Source organism: Triturus cristatus, chromosome 2_1 (assembly GCF_964204655.1).
Source record: "Triturus cristatus chromosome 2_1, aTriCri1.1, whole genome shotgun sequence".
In the NCBI taxonomy this organism is placed as follows: Eukaryota; Metazoa; Chordata; class Amphibia; order Caudata; family Salamandridae; genus Triturus; species Triturus cristatus.
In genome coordinates, this window is record NC_140581.1 from 844,061,474 (window position 1) to 844,078,947 (window position 17,474).

Sequence of the window (17,474 nt, forward strand, 5' to 3'; positions counted from 1 at the left end):
TTCTCCCCCCTCCTCCCATAGCTTATAGTGACTTATTGTTTTGCTGGTGCATTGCACTGGGCCATCCTGCATTCCTCAATTGCCTGCAGCCCGCTTTGAGGAACATGTCCTGGAATGGTGACTATGGAGTAGGGAGCAAGTGGATGGGTCTGCTTTGAGCCACTGAAGAATAGGTGGGGGACTCTTACCCCCTCTGACCCCCCACGTGTTGCCACTTGCTGACCTCCTCACAGCCTGTGTCCCTGTTGGAAGATCAGATCTGCTCCACCTGGCTTCTGCTACGCGCACAGTGGTCTACCGCATGGCTTGTTTAAAATGGTGCGCACGAAGAACGATAAGGCCCCGGCAGTGATGTCTGGGAAGCGGGTCTGCGGGAGAGCTGAAGGCAATACATGCACTGCAGACATGTCCCTGGCAACTACGCTATTGGAGCACTCACATTGATTCAATGAACTCTTGACCACTGTATTAGACATCAAATCCACACTAGAAACAAAGATTGATGCCCTACGGATTGCTATGGGCCACATGCAGGAGGATCATAGGAAACTGAAGGAGCCAGTCGGTAATACGGAATCCGCACTAGCCACCATCGGGGACACGGTCACAGATGCCGAGAAACACCTTCAAGCTCTGCATGATGAGATTAATTACCTCAGGAGAAGGGTGGATTACCAGGAAGGTAGATTCAGACGTAACATTTTGAGGATTGTGGGCCTCCCAGGACACATGGAAGGTCCAAACATGGAACTGTACCTTGAGGAATGATTTTAACTACGATTTTACAGGGTAAACACTCCACCTTCTTCTCTATTGAGCATGCCCACAGGGTGCTGGTCTGATTCCTCCCACCCAGGAACCCCTCCACGCTTAGTGGTTGCCTGCCTCTTTAATCATAGAGACAGATCATCTACCACAGGTGACATGTGCTGGGGGTCCGTGGATGGCTAATAATTCCCATGTCCTCATTTTCTCTGACTTTACTATGGAAGTTCAATGACCCAGATCCTCCTCCTTGGCTGTGAAAAGGTGCCTGCGCTACCATGGCATTAAATATGCACTGCAATTCCATGCTACCCTCAGGATCATACATGAGGACACCACTCCTTTTTACCCAACACCTGAGGATGCCTGATTGGCTGGACATCAGAGGCATCACAACTCCCTCTACCGGGGTTAGACTCCCTCCACTGACTGGAAAATGCAGAGACGCTGCAGACCTTGCAAAAGACGCATCACTATTGGACCTTCCAGGGAACAGGCTGCCAAAGAAAGGGACCACGTGGTCTCAGACGTGGAGCAACATGTTGCTACTCTCTCATCCGCAGGGTCAGAAACTGAGAGCCTCGTCGATAGACCATCGGAAGCGGCTGATTCGCTGGTTGACGCACTGCTAGGGGGTGGACCACTTGTCACCCCTCAATCAGTCGAAGACTTGATATAATTTGTTAGTTTTAGTCTCGTAACATTATATTACTGAATGTACTTGAATATATGAAGATATGGGTGGGATGTACGGATATACTGTTACGATGGCTGTGGATGACGGGCACACACTCTTTATTACTGTTATTAATGCACAACCATTGCCCCCCCACTTTCAGCAGTAAAACAAATGTAGGTTGGTGCATATAGTTGTTCGCCGCTGCATTACAGTATTAATGGCCAGTCGTTCATTGGCGTACTGGTTTGGGAGAGCGAGTTTGGTGTTTCCTGTTTTTATATTTTGTTTATTGCAATGTTCTTTCTTTTATTATTTTGGAGTGTGTGACGTGAAATGGGGCAGAGGTGGACTGCGGGTGGGGGGGGGTCACCTTGGGGGGGTGATGCGAGATTGACAACTCACATAGGCTACAATGGGTACTAATGTTACATTAGCGGGGACCCCCTTCTCCTCATGACCTGGAACATGCGTGATTTGTCTAGCTTTGCGAAAAGATACTGTGTCTACCAATACTTACGTTGACGTAAAATCCAGGTAGCTCTCCTCCAGGATGCCCACCTTACTGCCCTTGATCTCAGTTTTGTGTAGGTGCTGGAGGGCCACATTGGAGGGAACCACATATTCTAGGTATGCCAAGGGGTCCTCATATGGGTGGCACCAGAGGTGTCTCTTGAGGTGTTGTCGACTACAATCGACCCAGAACGGAGGTACATCCTACTGGAGGGACTGTGAGACGGACTTCCATTGTCCCTCATCTCTCTAAATGCACCCAATACCAACCAGGCACCTTTCTTACATTCTCTTTCTCTGGTACTATTACATGATTCACTGGCACCCTGATACTGGGGAGGAGACATTCACTGTATACCAGACAAGGTTCTTGACCGCTCCTGCCCCCACAACTTGAGGCGCAATCCATTTCCCTAACTCATCACTTACAACATCGGGCCATTATGGATGCCTGGCACAGCTTATACTCCATGACCAGGGAGTACCCTACGTTTCGGGTCTCCATGACCTGCCTACTAGGATTGATCTTGATATTGAAGTCCTGACGCTCTCTCTAAGGTTAAACGTGCTGAATACCTCGGGTACACCCTTTCAGATCACTGTCCTCTGCAGCTTCAGCTGTGTTGGGGTGTAGTCGCTCACGTATACCCACCTGGTGCCTTCCCTCGGAAGCAATGCGTGATGTGGCATTTCATTCTGACCTGACCGATAAAATCCCATCGTATTTCCAGGACAACGAGGGCTCAGTCACGAGTACTGGTATCGAATGTGACACGTTCAGAGCTGTGCTCTGTGGCCATACTATCAAAGGAGTATACCGAGCCAAGCAGAATTTACACAGAGAACTCCACACACTAGAAACAGATATCCAGCGATACAAGCAATTAGTGCCCTGGAATCAGACATCTACTGCTCTGCTGGCTCAGGCAAGTCTTACATACAGGTCCACACTAGAGAGGCTGTGCACACTAGACTACAGAGAATATTTGGCAAGGAAACATGCAGAGGGCAACAAGGCGGGTAGGCTTTTGGCGAGGCTTCTGTGCTAAGATTCGCCCAGGAACCCAATCACTGCCATACGAGATGATATAGGCCTTATCCTTAACTCTCAAGATACCATAAACACCGCTTATCGTATGTATTGTGGAAAACTATAGATGGCCCCACAGTCGATAGACCCAACACAGATTGTATCCTTCCTGGATAACTTAACTCTCCCACGCATACAGGTTTGGAGGCTCCCCTTACGGAAACCGAAATCTCCAACATGATCAAACAAAAGACGCGCGGTAGGACACTTGTGCAGATGGCTGGCCTGCCGAGTTCTATTTTGCTTTTTAATCACAACTTGCCCCATTGCTACTCAAGGTCGATGCCGCGGCCTATACTGCGGGTATACTCACCCCACCCTACGAGAGGCAGTGCTGGTAGTACTGCTCAAGTCTGATAGAGATCCATTGTTCCTGGGGTCGTACTGCCCTCTCTCATTACTAAATATAGATTATATGATTCTTGGCAAGTTGCTGGCCAACCACCTGATTGCCAATGTGCAACATGTAATACACCTTGATCAAAAGGGGTTTATACCCGGCAGGAACACGTTTCTAAATCTACGTCTCCTTTTTATGTTTCTGGCCTGGGCTTGAACATCGGGCACTCACCCCTGGGTTGTTTCATTCGACATTGTGAAGGCATTCAATACCCTGGGGTGGGAGTATTTGATGGCGGTCCTTGGTAGGTTCGGGATAGGAAACAAATTCCTCAAATAGATAGCTTTACTGTATAACTTGCCTCTTGCCTGGGTGAAAACAGACACCCTATCTAAATCGAACGTGGCACACGTCAGAGTTGTCCCCTGTCCCCAATTATTTTTACACTAGCTATGGAGCCACTTGCGTGTTCGCACCTAGATGCATGCCTCGATATTGGGAATCTGCGCCGGCGACCACTGGCATATAATGTCTATGTACGAAGATGACAACCACTGGCATATAATGTCTATGTACGAAGATGACGTCCTAGTATATCTTTGAGACAATAGACAGTTTCTCTGGTAGAGAGCCAAACTGCCCCTTTGCAACAGTTCAGAAAATATAATGATAGTCACAAGGCATATACACGACACACGAGGGACCCACCGGCCATCTTACGGTTCAGGATTGCATATGATCAAATAAAATACCATGCAGACCATTAATCTACTATACTTAACATGTATGAATGATATTGCTCTGCAGTTGCAAACAGCCGATCTATTAAATCAAGGGATAATCACCCCAAACAAACAATCGTCACAGAACTGTTGCAACGGGGCAGTTTGGCTCTCTACCTGAGAAACTGTTGGTGTTTCTGCCATCTTACCTCTAGAGCTGGCACAGTCTAACACAATGCATAATGGTACCTTGTGTTACAACTTTTAATTATGAACCTTTACTTTGCAGTACCTTTGAATGGCTGAGGGGCTACCATGTGCAAGGGGTCCTTTATGAGCTTTTAGCTCAGGGTCTATGTATGCATATAATGTTGGCAGATGGAGCCTTTGCCGTCAACCATGTGATTGCTTGAAACCCCTATTTAAAATTCTGTTATAGTTGTATTCTTATACAGCAGCCATAGTCGTGCCTTGAATGGAAAAATCCTTACCTGGTGACTGTGTACCTTGTAAGTTGCTCTGTTTATCATGTTTGTTCAATTTATGATCTCCTTCCTTTTTTATGTACCCCTGCTACATTAGTGTGCGACTATGAAGGCCATCACCCCTCCTTTGACCGAGTCTCTGTTATCCCCTAAAGTCTAGGGTAAGAGTAGGCGTTTTACATTTACTGTCACTAATGGTCTTAGTTGACATAGTTCATAGTGCTGGATACCGAACCCCGAAATCCTTTACTGTCACTAATGATCTTAGCTGACATAGTTCATAGTGCTGGATACCGAACCCCGAAATCCACATAGAAGGTTCTATGGTTAGCATGCATTGTGTGGACTTTTGGAGCTTTTACTACATATATTATAATTTTGTGATACCCCATCTTACTAGAGAGGGGGGACCCTTGTTTTATGATCCACCCGCGCTCACGAGAAGTTCTCAATTAAGTGCACATATTGGGTGGGGCAAATAAGCATGAGAAGGATGCCTGCGACTAAAGACATGTGGTTCACTAAGTTGTGCTCTCTGACATATCTGTGTTTAGCACACCAGTATATGTTCATTTACCTTTCTCTCTGTATTATGATTTCCCATGTGCAGGTGTACGACGAATTGAGCATAGGAGTATCCCAAGGAGGATTTACTTGGGTTATTTATTAGGTGTATTCCCCCACACTGGCATGTTGGGACACAGGGGACACCCAATAATGTTATAGGGATCCGACAGCCCTGACGAATGTCCCAGACCTATTAGGCTATCCATATGGGCAGAAACATGTTGGCAGACAGTAAGATGGACTAGTGACATTACTCTCTTATGGTTACATCATTTGATTTGTTTTTAGTGTACCTCAGGTCCTCAATAATAAAGGCGATAACCGAGGTTCCTGAAGGTATTTTTATTTTTATTGGATCCCGATTTTGTCCTGCAAGTTTTATGTAAGAACTCCTTCCTTCCGCCAAGTCTTCGTGGAGGTTGAGTCCTCTCTGGTAGTACCATCTTACCAGAGTGGGGAGAGAATGCCTATGATGAAACATGACACAATATTGTGTCTCTGCCATTAAAGATGGCCTCCTTGGTCTAAAAGACCCCACGTGACATGCAGTAGAAAGCATCCGTATCCAACCGTTGGGTTCTTGCTCACTGTGTTGGTGAAGGCAACCTACTTCTTTTATGTTTGTACTTACAATTTGGGGCGACATGTTTGAAAATAAGAGCGTACGCTTGTTTGAGAGCTTAGTGGACGACTATGGAATATCGCCGGGATCCTTCCTTACCTATGCTTCACTTACTAGGCATTTGCACAGGGTCTGGGACAGTACATACGATGAACTGGAAACCATGATATGCTTTCATGTGATTGTGACACACAGTTGGACCATCATGCAATCACACGCTTGTACAGTTCCCTACGCATGGAAAGGGGGACACTACTTCATTCCCTCCGTGCTTATTAGGACACAGCACCTGCCACCACACTCACAGGCAAGCAATGTGCATGGTGCCTGGGGGTTCCAAAACATGTTTGCTGGAATTCTTGCCTCAAATATATACAGTTCAACTATCTCCCCCACACTTACCTCACCCCCAAGAGACCGGCGGGTATGTACCCAGGGACCCCTAACTCTTGCCTCCACTGCCAAGACAATACGGCTAATTTTAACCACGTGGTAAGGGCATGTCCCCAGCTTGCTACTTACTGGGATGGTGTAATGGAAATTTTCTCCGAGGCCTTGGGCTTCCCGTTCCGAAGGGATGGCTTGCATAGCCTTCTGGAAATCATGTACAGAAGGCACACATTTATTCTCCTATTGTTCATTATCATAATTGCAATGTTTGCTACTGACTTTGCTGTTGATCTAAAAACTAGTAAAGAAATATTCCACACAAAAAAAGTAAAAAAGTGCGTTGTTCGTCTTACCACCATAGTTTCTGTCTACAGTAGTTCTTACTCAAGCTCCTATTTTCTTGGTTAACAGAGAGAAGACTCCTATGAGAAAGGTAAAAGGTTAGCTTGTTGTGGAAATAGGGATTTTTCTGGTCAGTTATGTCCCCTATCTTGGACCCCAACGGTTTCATGTATAAATCACAAGTACATGTATGTTCCCTCCAGTTCCAGTTATGAAGACGCAAACACATGTGTGTCCACCGCCAACATGTCCTCTTTCAGATTCGCCATGAATGGGCCGGATATTCCATTCCTAAGTATGAAAGGCCACCGGCTCTATATGGTTCACTCATGCCATTTTACAGTCCAGGCAAGTAGGCCCTGATTCTGCCATCAAGCTTTTCCTGCCTTCTGCCTCTGAAAGCTTCAGTCTGAGCTCGCATCTGTATCCATGAACTTTGTCCTCATTCTCTGCGCAGCTAACGGTGCCTGACATCAGCCTGTTGCCTGCCAAAAACTGTATTTCACCTTCGAAATTATCTGCTCCGCTCCCTACCCAATGCATTCCTGTCTAGTAGTTTAAGTAAACATTCTTCCAGCTACCGAGCAAAGGACCCGGCTTCTCTGTCATTATGCAAGTAATTCATAGCCCTGTTACTATGGAAGATTCCTGCCCTCGCATCTAGTGTAGACACTTAGACGCTTGTACACGCACTCACAGTCAGTATAGTCAGTATAGAATAAGATTCTACTCCAAGAAGGCCTCTCTTTTGGATAACATAGTTCTTTAAACATAGGATGTTAGATATGATTTGGGATTAGGTTGACTTGACCCTCCAGACTTCTGTCGCCACATGTAGAGCTAAATGTCAAGTCCCCTTCACCCCCTAGTTGCACGTCAATCACACGTCATGCTGCTGCGCGCGCATTTCTGCCAAGTATTTCTGCTGACATTGCGAAATTCTTTCATGGAACCACCCTATTATGACATCATACCTGATGACGTTCTTTAAGTTACGCCCAGTTACACCCACTTTTGCTACGCATGAATGTTTTATCTTTACTATCAATTGTTACGCCTCCTGCATTTGTTTCACTGTAATGCCTATTGTATAAAAATGATTACCTATCAATAAAGTACGGTCTTCACTTCCTGAACCTTCGTGGTGATGGAATCTGGAGCTCATCGATTTAAATTGATTATGGAATAAAGCCCGTTCCGAACCTCTAATACCACGGATTCTGCCTCTTATTTTACTGAGCTATTGTTATAGATTTTCCGCATCAAATTAAGTTCCGGTAATTAAATTATTTACCACATTGTAATGCTGCAACTCCTTTAGCAGGCTAGAAAGAAGCTGACTGCACTATATACAAAACAAATTACAATCAGATAGCTATAAAGGGTTGTATGCTTATGCCTCATTGGAAAAAGATTTGATGAACAAGCAGCAGACTGCTAGTTAAAGCCATCTCTGAAGGCTGTCACCAAAATGAAAACAAAATGGCTAGTCAGCTACACAGTAAAATGATACAGCATGAATTACTGTATGCACTGTAAACATTTATATTAAAGCTACCTGTTGATACATTCTGCAAAGCATTTCTATGCACTTACAAGCATAGCCACAGGGAATGTTCACCTTGATGAATACCTTCCATTTGTTCCACAAGACTAGGAATGCATATATAAATGAAGAGATGCAGCCGTTACAGTTATATTACTATCAACACTTGACTATAAGTCTAATTTGGCCACAATATAGCTTGAGACACTCACTAAATCTATGGGTCTCTTGAAGTTTAATATGATTTATGGGGGATTCTATTCTAGATCACTCATGAGAATTTACAATGGTAAAAGTGTCCCATCATCATAAATTGCAAGTGGTGACAGCTAAAGAGGCAACTAATAATACATTCATTTTGACGGTGTATACAAGAATTCATAAAACAGAGGATAAATATAATTCTATTTCAAAAAGCCTACCTTAGATTGAGATTTGAATGGTTATATGTTTCTAGGTATCATCTTGGATGAGGGTTGTAAACTCGGATGAAAAAAATTACAAAACAGAGCGTTCTTGGAACCTTCATAGATGTTGTAAGGCAGTTCTCTGGGATTGATTATGCTATACTGAGGATAAAGAGGACGACTGGATAGGGGTTGCATAGACTAGATTGAGACACACAACTCGGATGACAAAAAGTACAAAACAGAGTGTTCTTGGAACCTTCATAGATGTTGTAAGGCAGTTCTCTGGGATTGATTATGCTATACTGAGGATAAAGAAGACGACTGGATAGGGGTTGCATAGACTAGATTGAGACACACTGGTGAAATATCTCGCTGTCTGTTACCCCATAACCTCTTCTATAGCTTTGTAACAGATGTTTGGTAAAAGTGGTTGTCATGTGCATGAGACCCTTTAAAAACGGGCTCCCCGTGTGCCTCAAAGAGACATTTAAATTATGTACCTCTGCTTTTGTCAATTAGATGCCCATTACTACAACATCTCAAGGCATGTGTGACTTCTAAAGTTTCAGCAGGGGTTGCTTCTCTGTAATAGCGGAGGAGCATTGCCCCACTTGTCAGTCAGTTAGTGAAGAGTAAAATGATAATAAAACAATATTATCATTTTATTTTCCGCTGACGGACTGCCAATTGCTCTGTCGAGCAGGGCTGGACCATGGCAAGGAGGAAGAGTGATGGGTATTGTAAAGTGCACATGTCAGTTAGGCTGGCCGTCTTAGGCTGGCCAAACAGACATGCACACTTACATTTCTCTAACCCAGCTGTGTTGCACAGCCAGGTTGGAGAAAAGCCACAGGCTCCCAGGCACTGCCTGAGCAACAAACCAGGCCACTCAGGCCAATACTGGTGCTGCTGTCATGCTAAGTATAGCATGAGAGCAGCGCCGGGATTGGGTGGGGAGCATGTGCTTGTGCCCCAGTGACTGTTGGGAGGAGAGCCAGAGAAGAGCAGTCCTCCCATTTGCCCCCCCACTTTGATTTTGTAGAGGCCGCCACTGACTTCAGGTACCTTTATTGGCCTAGATTGAGGCTTTTCTACTGCTTGGATGCAATGCTTTTATTGTCTGCATTCTGTGATCTTCTTGTCCAGAAGCCACTGGATAATCAATACTCTTTCATTACCAAATTCATAACTTTGGAAAATAAGGTTGCATGGGCACTACTCTGTGCAGCATGGGTCATGAAAGGAAAACTCAGTGAATTCAATGAGAAATCCTGTTGTAGAATAACATTTACCACAGTACAGTTGTTTCAGTTTTTTTTCAAATTACGGTTGCCATCACCTATACCACAATGAAGCTGCCTTACCACAAATTAACCAGTGGACCATCGAAATGTCAAATATACCAAGCAGCAGCTCCTTACTGGGTGAATTGTTAAGCTCTTTCAGTAGCAGTGTACATTTTTAAGAAGAATATTTATAAGCTCTCTAGTTAATTCAGAAAATTGATTGTAAAATTGCTATTCACGTCCACTCTTAAGAATGGTATTCAATTAAACCAATATCTGTAATTAATTTATCTCTTAGTATTCTGTTGTGAATCAACCTCAAGTAGCGTGATCCTTACGACTACCCTTGAGAATTGCAACTTGTGGAGAGGCCTCCTAACAATATTTCTCTTTCTGCCTTTTTATAATAGGAGGAAAGCAAAATACACTGCCGAAGAGATGCATCATCGTCGAGAAGAAAAAAAAGTAGTTCTCCCAGAAAACACAGCACAACAAAAACTAAAGACAAACATTTTTCCAAGGCTACAAAATCCTCAAAATCCCGGTCTCCCTCGCCGTACACCCGAAGGCGGATGTGTGAACTTAGCAATGATAACCAGCAACGGCTCTCTCAGTTGAGTGTGGGGAACTTTGAGTTCAAGTCTGATATAGATGCAAGGCCTCCATTTGTAGTCAGACATGTAAGTTTTTTATTCGTTTTTCAGTGCCTATCCTGTAAATGCAGAAGTACATTGAATGAGAAGAAATCAATCAAATACAACTTGTCCAAATAGTCTTATTTTGGCAAGTGACTTCTTTTGATAACCTTAATTGTAAAGTTCTTTTGAGATTCCTCATCCAGTAATTGAGATGAAATTCTTTCTATAAATTAGCAACCTGTGTTGCTAGTCCATCACCCATTTGTGAAGAGACTCCCCTTAATTAGCCAACAAAATTGCTGTTGTTTAATGATCTTTCTGTAGTGCTGTAAGTGTAGTCATTAAGTAATAAGTTTGAATCCTGGAAAAATGACTCTGTATTTTCTCCTTTGGCTGTAGCAAGAATGAGTTGAATCAAGTTAAAGGATACTACAATTTATAGGAGTCTGGAATTGTTACATTCTGATATATTAATGCTGATTTAATAATAACTCCTCTACTTCACCTCCCTCTTTTCTCCATTCTCACTTGTTAATGCATCCCCCTGCCTTTCTGCTTAGAAAGGAGGCATTTAAGCTACTTGTTTTTTTACATTTTTAATAGCAATCAATAGATCATGATTGTAAACAACGGTTGCAAGCATAGCCATCTAGTCATCTGGAGGGAACAAAGAATGTTTGGTCTATCTGTGGGAGTATTGTGGTAATATTGTCAGAAGAGAAAAAGCAAGGCATACATATCACTTTATGGCTACAGAGACATTGCCTGCAGCTTTCCCTTCAATTACCGTAGAAGACTATGTGTTGATTTGAACTTTAAACGCGTGTTGTGTTAAAATCTGGAGCCTTTAAGTGCAGGAATTCAATTACCCGATTGAATACCAGAATTAAAAGGGCTAACTTCAACTTTCAAGTGCTCCCCAACAACAAAATGATCTTGTGTTCTTTAAAACAAAAAATAATTATCATGAGATGACCTAATTTTAGGAGGCCAGTTCCAGTTATTTAATTAGCCTTAAAAATGAAAAATACTTATCCATTTACAACTAAAGCTCGATAACCCAGTGTCTCTTTCTTCTAACACACGAGTTATATACAAAGGTGTCGCGTCTTTTTCTTGACAGTACATGGCCATGTGTGCCAAAGAGAAATTCTGACTTGAAACTCGTAGACATTAAAATCCAACAAAAGTCTTTACAGATAAATCCATTTTATAAGCAGCGTAAGTGCATAGCTGAAACACATTAGCTAGGAATGAGTTTAAAATAAGTTGGCTACAAAGCAATTTCTCTTAGAGGCGGTTCTAAAGGGACACAAATGTGTTTGCTGCCTTCATGGTGTACCAAGCAAACTCGATTCTCCAAGTGATTGTTGGGAGGGTCAACCTGAAGAAAACTTTGAAAACCCTGTGATACAGTGGTCTATTTGTGTCAGCAAAATTACCCTAAAGAGTGTTTAAAAACAAGTATTTCACGTAATCTAGGAATCATGATGCTGCTCAACTCATGTTCATGTGTGAAGTTCTAATACCAGCTCACAGGCATTTGTTAAGATCAATATGATGAACCATCAGAGAATGAAGCAATTGAAGATTGTTTTATGCCTTGTTCTTTGGGAACCATTGTGTAGCTGTTGGAAAGGTTGACCACATTTCTAGCAGAAATGAACCGAGGAAAGTGGAAGGGCATTCATCTCATCATGTGCTGTGACTTTTATTGCAGTAGACAGCACATGATAAACAATGCTTATTTAAGGTGCTTTTTAGCTTCTCTTTTAAAGACAGCTTTTAACAGATTGCTCTACTGTGTTTTTTTAAAGATTCTTATGATAGTGTGGAGATGTATCTAGTTACATTCTGATCTGTTTTTTTGTTTTAGCTTGTACTTGTATTGTTTTTCTTGTACTTGTTTAAAATATTACTTAGTTTCTGACCCCTCTTTCCAATACGTCTTAGGTTCTAATGTATCACTTAAAGTGGATCTTTTAATTCTTTGGTCACATCAAAGAGACATTTTCTATATCAAGAATTATTCTTTTAAAAGCACCACTAGTTCTTCTCCTTTGATGAGTTGCTCATTTAACAACAACTCCCGCTTCTACTTGCAGTGTCAATTCATTGTGTCCCCAGACCATGAATATTTCTTTCTGGTTTAAATGAATTGGTTTCCATAAATTAGAGGGAGAGCCAATGGCTTGCTTGCTTTTACGTTCCCCACTTACCTGAGAAGAATAACCTGGGCTTAGTGGGAATGCAGCATCATTAAGGTGGTCACTCGTTTTATTTGGTCCTAGATGTTTATAAGAACTTCATATTGCTTTGTGAGTCCATTGTTAGTAACACCAGTCAGAAGGACAGACTCCACAGCAGCAAAGTGCTCTTCACAATGTAAAGGTCTGGAGGGATTGTATTCCACGAGAGCGACAGCAATCCGTCTCTTTGATACAGAGCTTTAGCAGTGCACTCAGTGAGCTGGATTAGTGTGAGGCCATGGTTTCATCCCTGCACAAAGCTCATGCATGCAGAGCTTTATCATTGATCCGGTGGTTTTGGAACAGTGTGATTTTATAGCTGTTCTTCCTGGCACATGTTACATCCATACATGCTATAATTATTGTCCCTGCTTCCACTGGAGCTGTACACATGAATTCAGTCTAGGATAACAGTCCCTACAACCTTTAGGGCCTTGTTTATAAAATGTGTTGCACCGCTGGTTGAAAACACGATGCAAAACTTTTCATTGCGCCCTCCTTGTGACACATTGGATGCGCCGTATTTACAGTATGGTGCTCCATGTTGCAAGGATTGACCAGATACGTCAGGAATCCTGACTTATCTGGAGGCGCAGTAATGATGCATTGCGTGAGTGTGTCGCAAAACAAACGCAACTCCAGCAATGTGTCATTACACATGGGCGAGACCAATGTAAAAGGGCCTGCATCAGTCCTTACGCCTGCTGTGAAGCAGTCGTAAGGATTTGGCGCAGTGAACTCGTAGAAGTGACGCAGTGAAATCTCATAGATTTTACTGCACCACTTCTACAAGCCTTTTTTACAGGAGAACGCCCACCCTGCATACATTATACCTGTGGTTGATATGTACATTAGATCAGGATCAGACTTCCACACCAAGCACTGGAGTGCTTTACAACATGACAGTTATGAAATCTCGTTGGAATTCATACCTCTAGAACTGGAGCGCAATCCTTACATTATACGCAGTGCATGTTCATTTATTTGGAACAAACTGCTGTAATGCATTACGCAGGCATGCACTTCACATTGTTGTTGGTCCATTACGAGCCACTTGACTGACCAGTTTTCCATTGACTACAGTTTACGTCCATGTTAATAGCTAATAGAACAGTTATACTCCTGTTAGTGGAACAGGTTTAAAATGTTGTAAACTGCATACTCTGCAAGTCTAAGGACAGTTACAGACAGTAAACATGATATTACCATGTAAACTAATGTGACGTAAGGGATAAATTGTAATTGGTTCTGCTTAATAGTTATTTTTAATATTTATGGTACTTCCAAATAAACCATTTCACAAGATTCCAATTTTCATTCAATATGCATTTGTCAGTACATATTTTGTTATGGCTTATTTGCAAAATAGTATTACTTCTTTGGAATAGAGCTTATATAGTAAGTGTGTGCAATTTAATTATTTTAGGTAGACAGTTCTAAACCAGTTGGGGAGAAATCTTCATCACAATTGCGGCCGCATAGTTCCAGAAACCGCTCTAGGTCTAGGAGCAACTCATTTGAAGGACCAGTAAAGAGAGGTATGTTGAATGTTGAATTAATACGTTGATTAGACTGAATTATTGTGCGTTTCTTTTGGTTACTTATAAAAGATAATTCACAAAATCAGTGTTTGTGGGAGCCAAACATTGCTAAAACCTTTTGTGAGTACCATAAAACACAGTATGTGGTCGACTGCCATCAACTAGGGTTAGTGTGAATCCTCTTAAAGTATATGGGGTTAGACAGTTTGCGATCAGAGCATCCTTAGATGGGTGTGCAAGAAACCTTACCGGAGGGTCAATCTAGAGTCTTCCACAGTAGGCAAGGTAGCAGCATGAGCAATCCTGGTAGGTGCAGACAGATACGGATGTGGCAGGTAAGGGGTCAAATACATTAACACATTTACTTTATGCTATAGGAAAGCTCCCATAACGCTATTTCAGGTCGATCACACAAACCAAAGGATTCTTGAATGTATGCTCGCAAAAGTCTTCGGTGGTATGGGTCATGCGAAAGACTTGCTCTAGGAGAGGTGTTCGGGGCGCAAGGATCAACAAATCATATGATAACATTTTACAAAAATAAGAAAAGCCCTAAACCAAGTCACTAATGGTAACAAAAAAAGTGATGCTAATTGACTAAGGGAAAGAGTATGAAAATAGGCTTATCTGTTTCAGTGTACATCCTTGAAAGGGATTGTTAGAGGGTAAGTTTATAGGAAAAAAAGATATCCTACCAAACACTAATACAAGTAAAAGAATTCATGCGGTGTGACTGCAGGCTTTTTCAGCAAGACCTCAGTCAAACTGGAAAGTGCAGACAATTTGATAGGGTATGAAAGTTTGTTCCAGTCTAGAAAGTAACGGATGAATTAATCGTTTCTATGAAGAGAGAAAGGAACATGTCTGTTTACGGTCACTTAAATAGCACATAGTGTTTTGCATAAATGTATGTTCACATGCACAGAAACAGCTTCTAAAGAAGGCATAGGAAAGGTCTATTGGAATAGGATCCTGTGTGGTACCGGTGAAAGAGTATTGCCGATTGTGCTGTCTGGTGCTGAGTATGTGAAGTTGAAATCCAGAAGTTATCAAAAGTCATCTCATTTCTATTTTGGATCTACTGTTGAAATGGTAACTTTATATCACAAAACTGAAAAAACTTACAGTTTTCCATTTTTTGTCTTTCCAGCATTATCATTTGAGAGTATTGAAAACTCAAACGATTCAAGAAAGGTACATTAATCTTTTCAAAATGCTGCTTTTATCTTACATGTATTCCTTTGATATTCGGTGACTTTGTTACATATCAAGACACCTATGAAAGCCCAAGCAAACGTGCTTTAATGGAAATCATATACCTGCTTTCGTGCATAATAACCCGATGTATATCCTTAGATGTAAGGGTCGATGAAAATTTTGGACGATTTCCCAAAACAAGCGAAATTCTTGTCGTTTTTTCACCCGTGTAGTGCAATTATGCAATTGATGGATGGTGATCCCTTGCTCCGTGGTAAGGTAAAAATAAAATGCAAAAAAAAAGCCCAGACCCAAAGCACAGTTCCTTTTAGAAGCACTGTGAGGGGCTGAGCGTTTCGAAGCAAGTTCCCCAGCAGGGACCTCTGCGTTCCAAGCCTACCAGCAAGGCCCTTCTGGAGCCCTGGCAAGCAAGCACCAAGCATAGGCTCCCCTGCTGGGAAAGTTGCTTTGGAGACACTTTCATAGGCCGGGCAGTGTAATTAACTATCATCATCATCATCAAATTTCTTTATTCTGTCAAGAGTGACAATAAAAGACACAATAATGCGTCAAAATAAACAATTCATAACTGAAATGTCAGTTAAAATTGATTTAAATATATACAGTCAAGAGAAAAATGTATTCAACTGTGGATACAATATTAATAGCCCATATAAACATGTTTTGTACAAAAAAGTACAAATAATGCAATCGATAAACGGACAAATATCGGCAATGAAAAACATTTCATAGTGCATTTCTCCTTTTGATTGCATTCTGAATGAATGTAGCTGCAGCCATAAATTCAGGGTGATTGGATGAAGACCATAGCGTGTCTGTATAATTAGTCTGTAAATTATTAGTGTGTGCTTTGTGAATCCAATCTGATCTCTAGCATTCTTGCACATGGCCAAAACCAAGCCTACAATCCATTTTTGTAAGTGGAGACAGATCCCCTGGGTTAACAAACAATTCTGTTATATGTAGACAATAGCTTGCATTCCTTGTATGGGATTTTCATTTCATTATCCAGTTTGATGCAATCCGATAGTACCTGTGATTTTGTTGGAAAGTGCCCCGGGGGCCTAACAAGCTTGTGCGTTTGCTTTGGACACCCCCGGGGCACTTTGGTATTACAGAAGGGGCAGCAGACGCTTGTACGACCCCTTCTGTAATACTGAGAGTGCTGGTGCACATGTAGCGTCAGCTCTTTCAGTGGGCATTTTTCATTTGCAAGGGGCATGGCCCCAGTCAAATGATGGAATCATTTTTGCCTTTGTGCCCACACCATATTACAGGCCCTTTGGAGGCGCACTGAGGGTGCAACACAAAAAGATGGTGCACTATTGTTGCGTCCTGTGAGGGCAGCCACCTGGAGGACTTGTAGCGAGTCCCATGGACTCCCTCGCAATTCTCCTGCACCTGCCTGTGAAGGCACTCACTGCACCTGACTGCGACGGCATCTCTTTTCCCTCAGGGATGGCTGCTCTTTCCTCTTAGCAGTGTGGCAACGCGAACACCATGGTGGGGGGGGGGGGGGCAGGGGTGAGGGGGAATTAACAAAATTATAAGCACTTACCTGCGGATGCGGTCTCCGCCTTGTTGCTCCTCTTCTGACACTGGGCACACTGCACAGCTCCCAGGGGCCAATTGCGGCACTGCTCTCCTACTGGTAATACCAGCGTGAGAGAAGTGTTGTGATTGGCCTGAGAGGGCTGAACTAACGCTCACTCAGTCACTGGGAGTCTGTGCCTTTTCTCCTCCTGGCTGTGCAACACAGCTGGGTGGAAAAATGTAAGTGTGCATGTCGGATTGGCCGTCCTAAGACAGCCGGCAAAACCGACATGCACACTTACAGTGCACCACTCTCCTCCACCCTGCAGCTCAGTAGTGACCCTCCTCAGAATGGCCTGCCTCTGCCCTAAGGCTGGCAATTGGCTCAGCAAGAAAAATAAGATGTTAATAAACCGGTTTTATTATCATTTTAGTTTTCAGTGGGGCGACGTTTCTCCCCTCCATAAGGGAGGAGCTGCCCCTGTCTTCCCTCTTCAAAGTGTACATAGAGAAACATAGATCAGTTGCTCCCTATTTCACT

General features: G+C 42.8%; 1 protein-coding gene across 5 annotated transcripts in view; it reads left to right on the forward strand.

Annotated features, from left to right (window-relative positions):
- SPATA6L (spermatogenesis associated 6 like) overlaps window positions 1–17,474 on the forward strand; it is a 497,016-nt gene that overhangs the window by 408,582 nt on the left and 70,960 nt on the right. For all 5 annotated transcript variants that reach the window (XM_085632931.1, XM_085632940.1, XM_085632934.1 and 2 more), the window contains 3 exons: window positions 10,165–10,434; window positions 14,068–14,179; window positions 15,333–15,376. In XM_085632931.1, the coding sequence (XP_085489057.1) occupies window positions 10,165–10,434; window positions 14,068–14,179; window positions 15,333–15,376 (426 nt within the window). The remainder of the gene's footprint in view (window positions 1–10,164; window positions 10,435–14,067; window positions 14,180–15,332; window positions 15,377–17,474) is intronic.